The sequence below is a fragment of the Hippocampus zosterae genome, chromosome 17 (assembly GCF_025434085.1).
Source record: "Hippocampus zosterae strain Florida chromosome 17, ASM2543408v3, whole genome shotgun sequence".
NCBI lineage: Eukaryota > Metazoa > Chordata > Actinopteri > Syngnathiformes > Syngnathidae > Hippocampus > Hippocampus zosterae.
In genome coordinates this window covers 4,468,003-4,484,725 of record NC_067467.1, presented here as the reverse complement: position 1 = coordinate 4,484,725, position 16,723 = coordinate 4,468,003, and the positions used below count along the sequence as shown (strand labels likewise).

The 16,723-nt window shown below is 42.3% G+C and overlaps 3 protein-coding genes across 5 annotated transcripts; all 3 read right to left on the bottom strand.

Annotated features, from left to right (window-relative positions):
• Positions 1-841: 841 nt before the first annotated feature.
• ndufa4a (NDUFA4 mitochondrial complex associated a) lies at positions 842-3,700 on the bottom strand. The gene is made up of 4 exons (XM_052048194.1): positions 3,529-3,700; positions 2,762-2,850; positions 1,704-1,764; positions 842-1,100 (listed from the first exon to the last, which is right to left on the bottom strand). Exons 1-4 carry the CDS (start codon positions 3,568-3,570, stop codon positions 1,044-1,046), a joined length of 249 nt encoding a protein of 82 aa, XP_051904154.1. The 5' UTR covers positions 3,571-3,700; the 3' UTR covers positions 842-1,043.
• A 581-nt stretch (positions 3,701-4,281) lies between these two features.
• slc35b1 (solute carrier family 35 member B1) lies at positions 4,282-8,320 on the bottom strand. The gene is made up of 9 exons (XM_052048193.1): positions 7,896-8,320; positions 7,296-7,399; positions 6,376-6,506; positions 6,258-6,288; positions 5,900-6,060; positions 5,688-5,814; positions 5,220-5,326; positions 4,985-5,138; positions 4,282-4,673 (listed from the first exon to the last, which is right to left on the bottom strand). The coding sequence occupies exons 1-9, from the start codon at positions 8,018-8,020 to the stop codon at positions 4,621-4,623; spliced, it is 993 nt and encodes a 330-aa protein (XP_051904153.1). The 5' UTR covers positions 8,021-8,320; the 3' UTR covers positions 4,282-4,620.
• A 658-nt stretch (positions 8,321-8,978) lies between these two features.
• fam117aa (family with sequence similarity 117 member Aa) lies at positions 8,979-16,374 on the bottom strand. Of its 3 annotated transcripts, none has more exons than XM_052048190.1 (8): positions 16,135-16,374; positions 14,702-14,850; positions 11,354-11,449; positions 11,155-11,259; positions 10,447-10,563; positions 10,158-10,365; positions 9,886-10,084; positions 8,979-9,644 (listed from the first exon to the last, which is right to left on the bottom strand). In XM_052048190.1, the coding sequence occupies exons 1-8, from the start codon at positions 16,235-16,237 to the stop codon at positions 9,425-9,427; spliced, it is 1,197 nt and encodes a 398-aa protein (XP_051904150.1). In that variant the 5' UTR covers positions 16,238-16,374; the 3' UTR covers positions 8,979-9,424. The 3 variants fall into 3 exon arrangements, with proteins under 3 accessions (XP_051904150.1, XP_051904151.1, XP_051904152.1); XM_052048191.1 differs by having other exon boundaries at positions 14,702-14,847; XM_052048192.1 differs by lacking the exons at positions 14,702-14,850; positions 16,135-16,374 and adding an exon at positions 12,627-12,768.
• Between the last annotated feature and the right edge of the window lie 349 nt (positions 16,375-16,723).

Below are 16,723 nucleotides of genomic sequence, written 5' to 3'. Positions count from 1 at the left end.
GTTCCCCATTGGTGGACGGCAGCACAGCTCTAAGTGCACCTTCACTTCTTTCAAGGTCAATTATATTCATGGGAACTTCCTGCTGACCTGTGTGGGAAAGCATGAGGTGAGTCAAGTGGGTACAAGACAACTTCTTTCATTTCTTTCCAGAATCTTTGTGATTCGAATAAAAAAAAGACAAGCAACTTAAGAAGCACTTTATTTTCCGGGGGATAAAAATAAAATGTTTATCGGCAGCTAATTTTTGTGGATCTATTCATAGTGGAGAAGCCCTTTTTTTCCTGACTCAACACCATTAAAAAGCGCTCATCTTACATTAAAAAAATATATTTTTAAAAATCCATATTGTGCACAGGGGCTCCCAAAAGTCAGTGAAGAAGGTGGTGGCAGATTTAGCAGACTGCTTCTGTTCAAACACAAAAGGTCTTCTTGACATTTTGCGGCGGCCGTGTTAGTTGCTCATGCTTGTCGCCTCTTTCTCGCACCCTGCAAGGCCTCAGACACGGCGACATGTTGACATTTACAAACTTATCAGACTGGAGAAGAAATGGTACAGCACTCGCATTCTCTCCTCCACTTAATTAGTACTATGAAAAAAAATGCAATAAAAAGTAAGTCATCCTTTGTCGACATGCTTGGCGACAATTTTCGTAGAGAGCGCTCCGCATTCGTTTGTGACCCCATTCGACTGATAAGGTTCAGGATGGCGGCCAAATGAAGTGAGCAGGATGCAGGTGAAATGAGGAGAAGGGATTATGAAATGAAACCCAGCAAAGAAAAGGCAAACAAGACTGAACATGTTGCATAAGGACAAAGAAAAATATTGCTTTTAAAAAACAGATTCTTTTCTCTTGTCAGGAGGAGAAAAGACTCCTTTCACTTTATTGACTCACAGCCAAAACTGAAGACGAGCGGTGTTTTCAACCAAAAAGGGGTATGCGATGAGGAAGCTTAAATATGAAACATTGTGCGCGTTTCGCCGCTGGCACCCCGACGCGTCCAACAGTGTGCTTGTGCATTTGGTCCGGCAGATGAGAGACGGTTTAGAAGTCGGGCCCTTGTTTCTTCAGTTTGCTGTAGTCGATGTTGACCGCGTAGAACTGAAGAGCATAACGGAGAAGACGGGTGGGCTCAAAAGCTCTCAACCTGCTCCCTTACCCCCCTTTTCATTTGACAATTTTAAACGGAGGTGGCTACAGTTCCACTCTGGTCCTGTTGGTGGCAGTTAGGTTCACTAAGAACCACTAAATTGGGAAATTGAAAATTCTTGGATCTGTCGCAAAATATTTTCTCATAATATCTTCATCCTTGGCCGGTGTCACCTTTATTACTGATTTGTTTTTCTGCTTATTGTTTATGTTAAATTGGTCCATGTACAGCACTTTGTATGCAGCGATGGCTGTTCGAAAGTGCTTTATAAATAAAATTGAGTTGAGTTGTTCCACACCATCTTGTGCAAAGTATTCATTTTCATGATCGAAACATTAACCTGTTGTCTCGTCATTTTCATCAGACACACAGATCGCCTGTAATTTCATTCAAAACCAACATGACACGAAGTGGCAAACTTCACACTGACATTTGAGTTAAAAAATTGGACAAAGCAATTTCAAACGGTCAGCCATATAGCACATGCCGAACAACCGATGAGAACTGCACTGAGACCTTCCTTTAATATACAACACATCTTTTTTCAAACCAACCTTGTACTGATCAGTCGGGGCCATCTTGTTCCACGGCTCAGGGTTGTTCTTGCGATCCCAGCTGCACAAGTCAAATTAAAAATGATTTTTAAAAATCTACTCCCAGTACAATCTACACATGACAAAAATAAAAAAATAAAAATATGATGTCGCTTACCTAAGTGGAATGTGAATGTTTCCCCATTGGAAACAATGTAACGCGAAATAATCCCATTACGAAATCAAACCGTCAAAACTTTGCACGAGTGTTTCACAATAAAAACAGACAAAGAACAAAAAGAACCTATTGACCAATTTGCACAAACATAGTAAAATACAAGAGAAACATGACGTTCTAATCACACGACTGTAAAAACACTTAAATATAACTCAGATGAATAAAAGTTAATAACCCTTTAAAGACCAATGACAGATTGGCGATGGCACAAAAAGAGTTTGCGTAGCAATACTGTCAACTCGTCTCATTTTTAAAGTATTGATGGAATTTTCAAGTCTCTTTACGCTAGCAACTATTTGGAAAATTCATTTGTGCATGAAATACTTATTGCACTACACACATGCCAGAGGTTGTCAATATGTTTTCATTATGTCAACAATGGTACACTACACAGTTGTTTGCAACTTGGAGCTTGTATTGTCCTACGAGGCTTACTGAGCTGAAATCTCAGACGATACAGAGATACAAGACGATACGTAGTATAAATTTCTCTTGGTATATTTTTCAAAAACATCACGCTCAGACTCCTAAATTGTACCACATTTGGGGAGCTAAGACTTCAGACTGTAAACCCTTATTTTCCACCCGTTGCCAGATGAATATAGGTTTATTCGATAACTATATTGGAGTGAGTATTTATTATTGTTAAAACGACTAAAATTTGGACGCTCCCTATAAGCTCCGAACAGGCTCAATGTTTAATTCCCCCATGAGTCCATGTGAAGGAACCTTTTATCCCTTGAAAGGCTCTATATTGAATCTAAATTGATATAAGTAACAATAGGGCTAGTAGGACATGTCACGGGTTTTATTTGCATTGTAATTTGGGGAGCATATTTACCAGACATCTGGGTTCCTCAGTCCCAGGCGAGCCAGGTACATCAAGGACATGACTGTGCCGCCGCCAATGAAGAAGAAGAGTGGGATCAGCTGCAAGAAGCAAGGCAGCAGCATGAGGAAAAAAATAGCAGCCCTTCTGTTTGACCACAAACAAGTTAGTCACAAAGTCGACGGTGGACGCCTGAAGCAGGAAAATAACGAAACTTTATTCATTCGAATTCAAATAACAAAAACCGTTTACTATTTGTGTTCAGATTTAAGCACCACGGCTACCAATAACGTGTACATTCAGTAATATTTTATTGATTGGTGAAATTAATGCAATAAATATATACATTTAATCTTTGCTGAAAAGACACGTGTCTTTCGCATCATAACATGTTATTCTTTTGGGTTATTACTGTTCAATTTTCCAGAATGGCATAACTGCTTCGTTGAAAGAGCTATTTGTGAAATGGCTAAACAGCTGCTATTTACGACCTAGCACCTACTTGGCCGTCTTATCAGTCTGTGCGCTGTCTGACCCGATTTGACTCCAAAGCATCCCCAGACAGACATTTAAGCAACTGCAAATGTGTCACGGCATATGTTACGCATTAAAAACGTAAGAAAGGTTTGATTATTTTGTGTTTATCGGACGAAAAGTTCGCCGAAATAAATTGAGCCCGTGTCAGTGCTAGCGTTGCTAAGCTAACCACGAATATCCACAGAATTCCGAAGCAAACATTGCAACATGGCTGTTTGTCTGATAATCTTCAATTAACTTACAGCCGGGTGGCTCCTCAGTTGCTTGCGGACTGTAGCCAACATCGTGACAGGTAGTTAGGTGTGCTTTCTCCCAATTTGTACACAAATAAAAGGATTAAATGCAGTCTGTCCAAAAAGTGCGTTAGTTAATCCGCCAGTTTGAGCCGAAGAAACGCAGACGGCACTAAAATAGGAGGCCGAGGTAATTGCCTGAGAAAAAGTGGCAAAAACGCATCATTAATAATTATGATTTGATTGTAATTTCCATCTTCTCAAAACAATAGGGAGTAAAATGTATATATTTTGAAAGTTTCAATTTGTGCTGCTTCTGACTTCGTTGATAGGTTATTATTTAGAACTGGCATATGTACAACAGCCGTAAAGTTGCAACTGTTGCTGTTTTTTTCCTTAAAATGTGTCAGTTCTTGTAGTGTTATGATAGTGACATCATGACCACACACAAATGCCATTATTAATGTTAATTAAGTGACGTTTATACAGTGGTTTACGTCGTCTCTGAAAACATGAGCAGTATCTTCATGATGCGAGGCCGCCAAAGTACCAGCTGTTCCTGTAAAGTGGCAGCAAGAGTCGCTGTTTAGCTCGGTACGAGAGGAACCAGAAATTTACAACTAAACCCCAAAACATGAATATGCCACATGATCAGATTTTTTTCAGTTTCTCACTGAAAGAATATGAATTTACCAGTAAATTGCTACATATTCCACACAGTGCTTCTTTGGCAGTGTGTGTTCCCTGCCAACACAAATGAAATGAAGTCAAACAAAAGTTTTCCCTTTAATAAAAGTGATTGATAATTTGTAAAAAAAAAAAAAAAAAAAAACACACACACAAAAACGACAGAAAAAAACGTATGTTTCATAAGTGACAAGTTACTTGGCTAATTATTGGCCAAGAACATGTGATACTGAAACATTTAGCAAGCAACATGATGTCATGTTTTGTTAAATTCATGACTTTAAATCCTGCAATTGTTTTGTCCTTGATGAATGTTTTCAAAGTGAAGAGTTTGTATTAATTAAAAATGAGGTCATAGAAGTTGCATCCTGCGCGAGAAGTAAGGTTCCGGCTTGTGGATTGTGTTCCGGTATCTTAATGTACTGTCTTCTTGGGTCCTTTGCCAAATTTTGCGTCCAATCCGAGGCCTGAAAGGTCAAAATTAGAGGTGTGAAGAAGCAGCTGAATAATTGTAAAAAAAATAATTAAAAATATATATATATATATATATTTTTTTTTAAAGTGGTAGCTCAACTTATTAGTGACTCAACTTGGGAGTTTTCGAGATACTAGCCATTCCTCTGTTTTGGTACCTTTCCAAATGAATGACATTTCTATTCATTTAATTGGGGGAAATGATTTGAGAGTGATTTGAGATACAAATGTGGTAATAAAAAAAAATTAAACTTGTAAGTCAAGGTACCACCTTACATCCAACTAAATTCCCAATCTTTCTCACCAAGGAATACCAAGATGGTACCAAACCACTGCATGTCACTCATTTGGTTCCCAAAAAGAAGGACGGAGCCCAGGATCGTGAAGAACTTCCTGGTGGTGGTGACGATGGAGCAAGTCAGTGGTCCAAAGTAAACCACCGTCATGAAGATGAAGGTCTGGCATCAAACAGGGAACCATGTCATTTATTTTGAATACGTCCTGCTGGCTTTGCAATCATTTTTTTAACTTTGGCTCACCTGGCCCAAAGCGCTAGTCAATCCAAAGAGGAGGATGTTGTACAAGATGCTCGGGTAACGTTCCGTAAAACTCAGGAACTCCCACACCTCACCGGTCCACAGCACAGCTGCACAGAGGATACACATTCAAAATTTAACCTTGATTGTCCTAACCGGTCTCCAGATTCAAACTATTAAGAAAACAAAAGATGATTAAACTCTCCCTTCAAACAAATTTTGATTTTAAAAAAGTATAAATCATAATACATGATCAAGGGCCTCAAACGTCGCTTGCGCTGGCAGGAAAAATGCTGCGTCTATGGCGCCATCAAGTGGTGTGTGGAAATATGACATACAATAGGATAAGACGGATGTTGACGGACATTGGAACAAGCTATGATTTAAGACCGCCCCTTGATGGCAGCACCTCACTAAATCAGATAAGTGGATCTGAATTTCTCTATTTGTAATATCGCTAATGTGACTCACCCAGTCCCAGGAGCACAGTGGACCATAGGTTGATGTTGAGCATCATATGGTTGGCACTCGTTTGGAAGCGGGACCTCATGTGGTCCTGGGCCACGCCTGTCAGGCCATCCAGCGTCAACGACGCCAGCTGTAAAAATAAAATAGTGACAAGAAATGTTTAGGCCTCAGGCTTTTTTCTTTTTTTTTTAAACTTTATAGGTACAACTACTCACCAAGAGGATCTCCCCAAAGCCAAAGACGTGGTCGTCCGCCATCGCTGAGCTCTTGTTGGGCTTGTAGAGAAAGAGCGCCACACCGCTCACGATCAGAAGCACACACAAGTATTTGGCCATCGGGTAGCGCTTCCTCAGGATGGTCACCCCCAGGATCATCACTGCGGGCGAAAAACATGAACTTGATGGAACGACTTTTTGAGCGGGAAAAAAAACTCAAGGCATACAACGGGTGCCGGCATGCATGCGTAACTGCTAAATATAGCATACTTAAAGAACAATGTTGATGGCCCTATGGGTCAATTAGAAGAAAAAAAATGGTGATCAGTATGTGACTAATTTCTAAAAGTTAACCTACCTGGGATTGGCTTGCAAGATTTTCCCAGCACCTAAAAACAGGGTTTTGTTTAAGGAACTATGAACATGTTTATCAACTAATGCATATTTCCTGGACATGAAAGGGACTTTGGACTAACCTGTGTGGGGTAGTTGACATACTGTAGGGCAGAGTTACTGGACACCATGGCTCCCACATACGAAAGGGAGCACAGGCCGTATAACCAGCTCCTGGTGAAGTCCGGCTTGGGACCCTCAAAAAATTGAATCACTGGAGAGGAAGAGAAAAAAAGAAGAAACATAGTCGTGTAAAGTGAAGTAAACGCAGTCAAATCTGACAACTCAGGTGTTTTATTGTTTTTAAGACAATCGATAAAATACAGACACTATATACTGTACCGATATGTACACTTGTTTCTCAAAGCCGTAGAAAACAAAGATTGGACGATTTTTGTGACACGCATGCACTGGTGTCACTCTGTCACCCCGCTTCATATAATGTCTCTATGCAATTTAAAAAAAATATTTTGGTAAAAACTAACAAAGCCTAATGCAAGGCAATATCCAGTGGAGAACCTGATTGACAACATGGCTTTGCGTCCAAGCTTGACAGAATTCTTGGGTTCAATCAATATTTGCCTTTAACAAATAACACATTTTGGAAGTTATTCGTATACAGAACTCTGAGGGGCACAATTCTGACTACCCCATAAAACAATTAGAAAAATATATACAGTATATTTATCTCGTCATGCCCAAATATTTGAAATGTGTTGATTGGCAGAATTCATATGTATGTCACTTATGATTGGTACATCTGCTGATGAAAAAGAAAAAAAAAGAAAATTTGACATGTTATTTTCAATACTGTTACGCTTACAACATTTAAGAATGTTGAACTTTGACTTTAAACATTACCTGTCCATGTTGGGAAGAGATTTGTGATGGTGACATTATGATTATGTTGCTTTTCTTGACAGTATTTTCTGCTGTGATAAATGAGCATGAAACCAGGCTCTCACATCAAACTGTGTTGGACCTTGAAGGTGTAAATACTTACATATCCTGGCAAACAGAGCGTTGATGATGCACTGGATGAACACCAAGGTCCTTGCAAATCGAAACTTTTCTTTTTGGTCGCCATGGCCATAATCACCTCTTGTACTGCGGTCAAGCAAAAGTTATACACTTCAGTTGGCGGTGTGGCCGTGATACCTTCAAGTTGACACAAATTATTGTTGGCTAAACACTGCGTGAGGTCGTCGTCACGTTGGAGTAACCAGATATGATTCCTCCGCCCTCTCCATGCCAGTTGGGCAACAGCATTCCATCAGTGTCGTGGCCCATTTCCATCGAATACAATATCTTATCTATCATACAGACCACAAATGGTAGTGTTACCGCCGTTTACTTGTAACAAGCTATTCACTATTGTAACTGGGAAACAAACACAACAGTATCTTGTAATATTGGAGACAAAACTTAACTGAGGAGACATTATGTCAGATCCAAAACATTCAGATGGGATACAAACTATATTTCCAAACATGACTAAATCCGTGAGGGAAAATTAAGGTGAATGGCAGCTGTAACGTCAATGACCAATGGAGCAATCCCACCAGCTGTCGTGTAAACCCAAACTAAAGTCCTGGTTACTTACATGGTTTCTTGTAGAATTCCATAATAGAAATAACACACGAAGACGCCCAGGAAACAGACGATGAAGCGCAACCGCATGTTGTCCCACATCGAGGGGCCCCTGGATGCTCCTTTGCCTGAAGCCATGCCGTTCGTCACCAGTGCAGGTATGGAAACCGACACCGCCGCGCTCCCGGTGCCCCCGACACTGACGTCCCGCTCCACTATAGCTGCAGTCCCGAGCCGAAGTGGATGCTCAGGATATTATGTTTTCACTTTTGCACTGTAGATGTCATGCCTGTTTATTTAGCGTTTTGCATTTGCGTTGTCTAAATATTTATTTTCGCGGCAGAGGAATGCTGTTGTGATGAAGTAATTACAGGTTGCGTAAAATCACGTCTGGAAATTCGCTGTTGTGAAAGGACCTCAAAAATGGTGTCCGTAAATTCGCCTGATTATGTTCGCTTTACTTTCTGGTTTAATCTAGTAACTGAGATAAATTAATGCACATTGACGAAACCGATAAAATACATTTCTATTGAGGTTAGTTATATTTTATACTCAACCACATATTTGTACCTATTCCATATAAAAGGCAGCTACTCTCTTTAAAAACAACGGTCTTTTCTTTAAAAATGTCGCATATTTTGACGTCAGAATATGTGGATTGTACGTATTGGTCAATACACGAAAGAAACATTTGTTTGACCAATCATAGAGCGGCTCTGGTGGAGCTGGGTGGGATTTAGATATTTAAAAACTTCTAATCCACGTGTCGTACTGTCGTAGATCCGATGAATGAGAAATTGGATTTTAGGAGTACAATTCATTTCGCTCATTTAGTCTTCACGGGAAAAAATGAAAACAATGATCCCCCCACCCAAATCAGTCACTGTTTAATACTGTACAGTTATGCTTATAAATTTACATACCCAAGCAGAATTTAGGACATTTTCATTGGGAAAAAGAAAGTTTAATGGTATCTCATTACTTCATGTTTTATTTTTTGTTTATTAATTCTGCCAGGGTAAGTACATTTATGAGCACGACTGTCCGATAACATTAACTAGGGCAAAAAAAAAAAAATCACGCTCTTCCACATCACTGAGAATAAAATGGAACGTTTTCTTGTCACAATATTGAAGCATGGCTGTCGTGGGTTAAATGGGAAACAAATTATACATAAATATCAATTCAATTTAACAATCTTGCATTTGCAATGTTTTGATTAGAAAGAAACCCTCTGTAGGAAATGAAAGTTTCCTGTTTATAATGTTGAACGCACTATAAACCTAGAAATGAGTTGATTTCTCCTGCCTGATACAAATAACATCACCACAAAAGCTACAAAAATATACTTTAAATGTTCTTGGTAAGGAAGTGGTAGAAAAGTAGCTAGTCAAGAACAATGAGCTTGATCATATTACAGTAAAAAGTCACAAAGCAAGTTGGTATTCATCCACAAGTCCGTGTGATCAAGGCTACTGTGACGAGGCAGTAAAGCCCGGAGTAAACCCAGAGGAATTTAGTCCAGCGAGGTGGTCGTCACCCTCACTGCATGCCTAGCTGCCTGGTGGGAGACGCCTGGCCCGCCGGGCAGCTAGTGACGGGCGAGACGGACAGGCCGCGGAAGAGTAGGTCCATGGAGGGCAGGAGGGGCTTGAGGACGCTGACGCGGCAGAAAGCAGAGCCTCCGTGTGGTGTGAAGTTCACCTTGTTGAGGTCGGGGCAGGACGGCTGGAGGTGGAAAGCCTCCTCCGGACTTGCGGACCTGCGGAGAAAGATGTTCATGTCAAAGCTCTTAGACATATTAAGATCAAACTGCACCATCATTCTCCTGTTCTTTTAAAAACAAACCATTTTTTGCCATTCCTGAACATTTTTCCACAGTTTTTAAAAAAATTTGAATGTGAAACTCCATCAATTCTCCGTTGTTTTGGGACATCGTCATGTCAAACGCCACCATTTTCCCAGAGTCGACATTACTGCAACAGATTAAAGAGGGAACTTACATTGTGTCCTGGCACACTTGAAGCGGTTCACAGCCTTCTGGTGGCTGTCGCTGAAAGGAAAAGCTTTGGTCGGGACATGGCAGCCGCAGCGGTGGCGAGGAGGGAGGCAACGAGCAGAGTGGCAACGCGGGAGGATCCACTGCATATGAAGGCAAAAGCGTGGAAGGAGACGGACAAAAGACCTCTCGAGTGGTCGACTCTGTTACATGGACAAACGCCGGTTACCACTTCTGAAAAATATTACGATAAACCCCTGAAAGTGAGCACCTGACCTTGTGACTGGGCAGTGGAGAAGAGCGAAGGGTTCAAAGGACAGGGCGAGGTGGACGGAGACAGCAAGGCAGGGTCCAAGGGACACGGTGATTGAGAAGGAGACAGCAGGGAAAGATCCAAGGGCCCTGGCGACGACTCGCTCTGGGAACCACTGCTGCACCTCTGGACCGGAGCGGGAGCCCTGTGACCGTCCGGGATGTCCAAAAGCTGCAACACAAAGTCACGTGTTTTGGATTTCCCGCTACTACAAGAAATCCCATTTTCATCGCGGCTGATCCCTATCAGCACCTCATTCTCTTCGTCCCGTTTTTCTGACACAAACACCTCCTCCAGCTCCAAGTTGAGGCCCTCGACGCTGCGCCGCAGGCGCGAGGTCAGTCTGCTCAGCGGCACCAGAGGCGATGTCTGGAGCAAAAAACAAACAAACAAACAAACAAACAAAAAAAAACAGCACCACTTATAAAACAATCTTCTGGTCTTGCCTTTTCCAAATCAGGTTTCAAGCATCTTCCTATACCTTGCAGCAAGAGTGTGCAAATTGGGGAGCAGAGAAGGATATTGTTTTGTGTTTTTTGTTATTGTAAAGTGTCCTTGGGTGTCTTGAAAGGCTCTTATAAAAAAATGTATTATTATTATTATTATTATTTATTATGCCCCCCCCAACTGTTGATGAAATTTTCAGATACATACAGTATGCATGAAACCTCATCAACAGTTGTTTATGAGAGGGCATCAACCCTTATTTGAGTTATTTTTTAATAATAACAATAATAATAAATGACCCAGAATCATTTGGAGACTAATATGAATTTATTTGGGCCTAAAGAAAACTGCTAGCTGCGGGAAAACTTTTCAGGAACCTTTTAACGAGGGAATATCGAACCGGAGTCCCAGCAACTAAAAGCATCTGTTGGAAACCTATGAATAAATAAAAATAAATTGGGAAATAATTATGTCTTTTCAGAGAAGAACCAAAGATACCATCAGCATTCGTACCTGGGTGGCGCCCGCGGTCAGCGGGTGGTGCGACGGTTCGTACCCTGGAGCGGAGGGAGCGGCATGGCGGGATCGCTTCTGTAGCTGCTGCCTCAGCTTGGCCACCTGGAGGCAGTGTGGGGGGGGGGGGGAGAAAGAGGAACGTGAAGATGATGATGGTGATGACGATGGTTGCGGAGGAAATTATGAAGATTCTTACCTCCTTCAGGTGCTCGGCGCTGCCCCACGATGCTGAGCGCTTGTGACCACCGAAACTTCTCCTGGCCTGCTTCTCCTCCGCCCAACAAGATGGCGTCTGGATGCATGATGACAAAATGGAAGATCGTGAGTTTTATTTTACAGCACAGCAAAGACTTCCACCAAGGCCCAACAATGTTTCTGCTTGTCTGAAAAAAAAATCCTGATTGTTCTATTCCAGGGCGGCCCGGTAGTCCAGTGGTTAGCACGTCGGCTTCACAGTGCAGAGGTACCGGGTTCGATTCCAGCTCCGGCCTCCCTGTGTGGAGTTTGCATGTTCTCCCCGGGCCTGCGTGGGTTTTCTCCGGGTGCTCCGGTTTCCTCCCACATTCAAAAAATATGCATGGCAGGCTGATTGAACACTCTAAATTGTCTTGAGGTGTGATTGTGAGTGCGAATGGTTGTTCGTTTCTGTGTGCCCTGCGATTGGCTGGCAACCGATTCAGGGTGTCCCCCGCCTACTGCCCGGAGACGGCTGGGATGGGCTCCAGCACCCCCCGCGACCCTAGTGAGGATCAAGCGGGACGGAAGATGAATGAATGAATGTTCTATTCCAGTCCCATAGGTGGCAGTCATGCACATTACAGCAGGCCACCTGTCATCACAGCAATCACTGACAATTTGAATTACTATCTAACTGATTGACTACATAACCAACAAGTGACCGACTAAATAACGAACTGACTAACTAACCGGCTATCGAATGACAACTTGGTGATGAATACTACAGACTAATTAACTGTTTAACGAACTGGGTGTTTGGAGGATTGACGAAGACATTCAGGAACTAGCCGACTAGCTAGCTTGCGCGCCAACGAACCGAATGACTGCATGACTATCAAATCACTGACTGACTAAGTCAGTGTCGGACTTATCAACTGACTGACCGACCAACTAAGTGACTGAATATATAACTGGGGTGTCCTCCAATGCACAAACACGAAGACATTTCTCTGCACGGTTGCTCCAAGCCAATCCTTTGCTTGTGCTTCCCCTCCATGAACACCCTCAAAAAAAAAAAGTTTTTGCTCCCAACCAGTATGACAAACAAACAAAACAGGTGTGTGTGGTCCACCTGCCAGGATGCACCTGCACAGAGGAACACGAGAGAAACCAGTCAACAAAACCACTTCCTCCCATGGTATAGTTGAGACAACATCACCGACACCTCTATGAATAGCTACAACCAAGCGACGATTGGCATTCAGCACCTCACACTCACACACACACGGTACCGTTTTCTTCACATGGACTCTCGATCTTCTAGCAGACGCTCTGCTGTCCATCGCTGGCCCCCAAGTTCCAACTTTGCTGGTTCAGAGCCCCCCCCCACCCCGCACCCTGCGAGACCCTTGCAAACTATCCCGTCGCCGTTGCAACACACAAAAGAGGAAAAGGCTGTCGTCGTCCTCGGTGTGGCGTCCAGTGGCTAAATAAGTCTGAGTGACTCACGCCCGGGACTTTGCTGGATAAAATTACATCCGACACCTCAACACCTCGCACCCTCTGCCGGCAGGGGGATCATGGGACATGCAACTATAAAAAGACCACCAAAATGGCACCGCCATGTCACATCCAGAAATTGAGCAATACTAGATTGGATTTTGTCCAAAGGCAATGGAATAGACGGATCAATGTGCACTTGCTGGAATCCGAAGGTCCCCTTTTCACTGCCTATTAAAGACCCTGTAAGGAATATTTATGGGTTTGTTTATAAGTACATTATAGAGGTTTGAAGATAATTGTATAAATCTGCTTTCATGATTTTTCGGGCGAAGCTTAAAGGGCATGAGTTGTCCCTCCCCTACTCCGTAAAAACTTGAGCTCCTTCTTCACATGAGCGGTTACCTGCCACAATTGTGATGTGCGATTAGCCAGCGACCATATGTCCCGACCTCGAAAATGTATTTTCTCTTCGGAGGTTCCACTGGCCTGCTAATTTTGGAATGCCTCGTTGTTGGGCATGAGAGCAGATGGAAAAAGCGAGGTAATTTTTTTTTCAGTTTGATGTGACGTGGCTGCTTTAGAGAACGTCATTGTCATGGCATGAAAAAAGGACTAGGTGGGAAATATTCTAACCACCAGAGGCTTTGACTGGAGGCAAATCTCAAACAAATAACCTTCTTCCTACTACCCATAAACATCCAGAACTTTTACAACAGCTTCCACATTACTGCTGAGTATAAATGTTATTGACAGGGAAAAAAAGGGGGCAACAAAATCAACCCGGCAATTTTCCACCTTCAGAAGTAGTTTTAAAAGCCAAACTTTTTCTACCTTTTGTCCGTAGGTTTTTTTTTTTAATTGTAACAAGACGCACATCACTTCACAAACATCCGAGTCTCACATAATGTTAAAATAATCAAGTCCGAAGATGCAGTTTGTAAAGAAGGCGAGTGAAGGATGAAATCGGTGCAACAATAAGTTGTATGATGGGATGCCTACGAGGCTGGGGGGGGTGGTTGTGTGGCAGACGCTGACTGGTGTGTGTGTGTGTGTGTGTGTGTGGGTAGAGGGGGATGGGGTGTGCGTATAATGAGGTCAGGAGGGGTCTGACGCTCCTCACAATGGAGGCTGAGGGGGTTCCTTCGCCTTTAAACTGTGTCAGGAGCCCTGAAACCTTGGAAGAGTTTGACGAAGTTCCTCCAGCTTGGGCGGCAAGAGGGGAGCGTAGAGGGGTGTGGGGCTTTGTGCACCATTTTTTTTGTGTGTGTGCACCATTTTGCATGCTTGAGACGAAAAAAAAATCGATTTTCAGTTGGTTGGCTTGTGTTAAAAAAACACCTGGAACTGAGTGTCACCACATAACATAACATGATTGGCATATTGATTCTGGAGTGTACAGTTGCACAGTCTGTTTTCAGCTAAGATATCTTGAGTCTTTTTTTGTGGGCCTACTCATGGCAGACGTGGCTCCCCAATTTAAGGTTGCGAAGTAAAAATGGCAAAAGGAGCTGAATTTATTTATTTTTATTCCATTTTATGGGGAGTCAAATATAGCCAAAATGAGCATAAAATGTCCACATTAAAACAAAATGGCGGACATCCTATGAGTTTTCAGGCCTAATTTCTGGAAATAAAAAGTTGTCAATTTTACATTTTATCCTTAGTGGGATTTGAACCATGCTTACTTCCATAATCACGATAAAATAGTTACTTCAAAATAAAATGTCAGACTTCCTCTGTCGACCTGAGACTATTGTGGGTCGACTCATGACAGACAACTAATGTCGTGCTGCTTTCATGCTTTGGGGAATGAATGACATCTTTTTTTTTTTTTTTAACCAACACTCATTCCAGTGACGCTCACCTGTGTGGCCTTATCGCTGACACAGCTCCCCGCCAGGCCCTCTGTGGGTTCTTTGGGCCATTGCCCCTGCAGGTACGGCGCAAGGATTGCATCCAAAGAGAGGGTCCGCCGCATGGTGGGCTTGGGCGGGCGGGCAAAGGTCCGCTCTGCTTTTTTTGGGGGGGGAGGAGAGAGACAAAAAAAAAAAAGCATGAAAAGACTCTTAAGACGGGGTTATTTGCTAAATTGATCCCAGGCGTTGCATGGGTCTGAAAAGACACACATGCACATTTGTGAACCAAGCTGACTCACAAGGAGCGCCACATACAGCGATGATCAATATTTGAGGTAATTTTGACTGCCGTAAGTCAATAAACCTGATCATCAACAATATTTACATTTCAAATGCAGGCTCTTTTGCATATGTAATCATATACTTTTCTCAAATAGTATTCAGCCAACCACAGGGGGGGGGGGGCGAACATGCCCTGCAGCGAGACGCTAAAATCAATCGGTGGACTGATGAGAGCGGGTCATGTCAAGAAAGGACAGCAAAAATTGGAGATGAGGAGAATCATGGTGCGGAATTAGTGCTTCAAATGGGAACAATATTGCAAATGTATCCAGTTAGCCATTTGCGAAATTTTAATTACATCTATTGGTTTGTTTTTTTAATTATTATTATTTCTCATTTATTCTTTCAGAGTTTCATTTTGAAGCAGTGCAATCAAAATAGGTGGGAATCACAACGTGGGTCACTTTAAGTTAATATCACAATGTTTGTACAACGATGTTGATATCACAATAAAGCAATTCTGAAAAACATTTGAAATAAAATTATACATCATGACATCTATTTGGCATGGGAATTCATATACTTTTTGTCTTCTGCTTTCTCCCTTTCATAATTTTGCTGCTGTAAATTTTGAGTAAATTAAAGCTTTTCTTATCTTATCATATCTTATGAATTGCTGTGTGAGTCATTGGAAATGTTCATAATAAAATGATATCACAATGCAGCAACTACATGATAGCGTAGAGTGAATCGTAGCATAATTTATGTACAGGTATGTATTGTAATTTCAATGATATTGATATCACAATATAGCAAAAGTGCATATTGGACTTAAACTAGGGATGATGAATCCCACAAAAGTCCAAAAACTGCACTCGAACAGTTCCAATAGCGATATAATAGCATTTCGTCCAGTTCTTGTGACAACAAATCACAGGCGACATTAAATTACATCCTGCGAACGTGATTGCCCATTTCAATTGAATATGATATCATCATCATATTTCTAATTATTATTGCGATATCAAGAGTTACCCACCATCTACATTATGTTTATTTTTTTTAATCGCGATCACAGCCAAACATATTAACGCACACTAATGACAAGATGAGGTTGACGTGTGCATGCGCGTGCGTGAGCGCGCGCGCGTGTGATTACCCGTCTTGAGGAGCAGCTGGTAAGGCACCGTGGCCCGGAGTGGCAGCGGCGGCAAGTTGGGGTTGCTGCACCCGCGAGGAGCTGCTCCACTTCGGCCCGACATCCCTCACAGGTCCGGTTCGAAAGAATTCAAGCGCACGTACAAAACACACCGGCACGCGCACGCTCAGCTCTTTCGTTCACACGCACCGATGCTCCCAAAGTCCCATCGTGGCCTGCTGTCAGATGTTTTTCTTTTTCTTCTTGTCGGTGTGCTGCTTGCTCTCAACACGAGTGACAAGAAGTGGCGACACCATGCAAAAGTTTTGGGTCGCCTGGCATTTGGTTGGTTGGTGAAGGAAAAGCGAGTTCCCATTGGTCGTCATCCACACCCCCAACCCCAAAAGTTTGGAGGTCCAACCCACTTCTTTTTTTTTCTTTCAGGGTTGGCTATCTTTTGAATATGTGTGCGCGGATGAGTCTAGTCAATCGATGTGCTTGATTGAAAAAAAAAAGTTCGTTTGTCCAAAATATTCAGGTTTAATAACAGATTACAAATGAGATATGCAGTCATTAAATAGACAGGATAGGCAGACCATAAAAAAGCAAA

Coding starts and splice junctions, on each gene's coding strand:
- ndufa4a (XM_052048194.1), bottom strand. CDS start 3,570: ATGTTGGCTACAGTCCGCAAGCAACTGAGGAGCCACCCGGCT. Junction 2,851..3,528: donor AACTGAGGAGCCACCCGGCT/GTAAGTTAATTG, acceptor TGCTTCTTGCAG/CTGATCCCACTCTTCTTCTT. Junction 1,765..2,761: donor CTGAGGAACCCAGATGTCTG/GTAAATATGCTC, acceptor TGACTTGTGCAG/CTGGGATCGCAAGAACAACC.
- slc35b1 (XM_052048193.1), bottom strand. CDS start 8,020: ATGGCTTCAGGCAAAGGAGCATCCAGGGGCCCCTCGATGTGGGACAAC. Junction 6,507..7,295: donor CGCTCTGTTTGCCAGGATAT/GTAAGTATTTAC, acceptor CTTCCTCTCCAG/TGATTCAATTTTTTGAGGGT. Junction 5,815..5,899: donor GCTTTGGGGAGATCCTCTTG/GTGAGTAGTTGT, acceptor TTATTTTTACAG/CTGGCGTCGTTGACGCTGGA.
- fam117aa (XM_052048190.1), bottom strand. CDS start 16,237: ATGTCGGGCCGAAGTGGAGCAGCTCCTCGCGGGTGCAGCAACCCCAAC. Junction 11,450..14,701: donor TCAGCGATAAGGCCACACAG/GTGAGCGTCACT, acceptor TCATGCATCCAG/ACGCCATCTTGTTGGGCGGA. Junction 10,564..11,154: donor TGACCGCGGGCGCCACCCAG/GTACGAATGCTG, acceptor TTTTTGCTCCAG/ACATCGCCTCTGGTGCCGCT.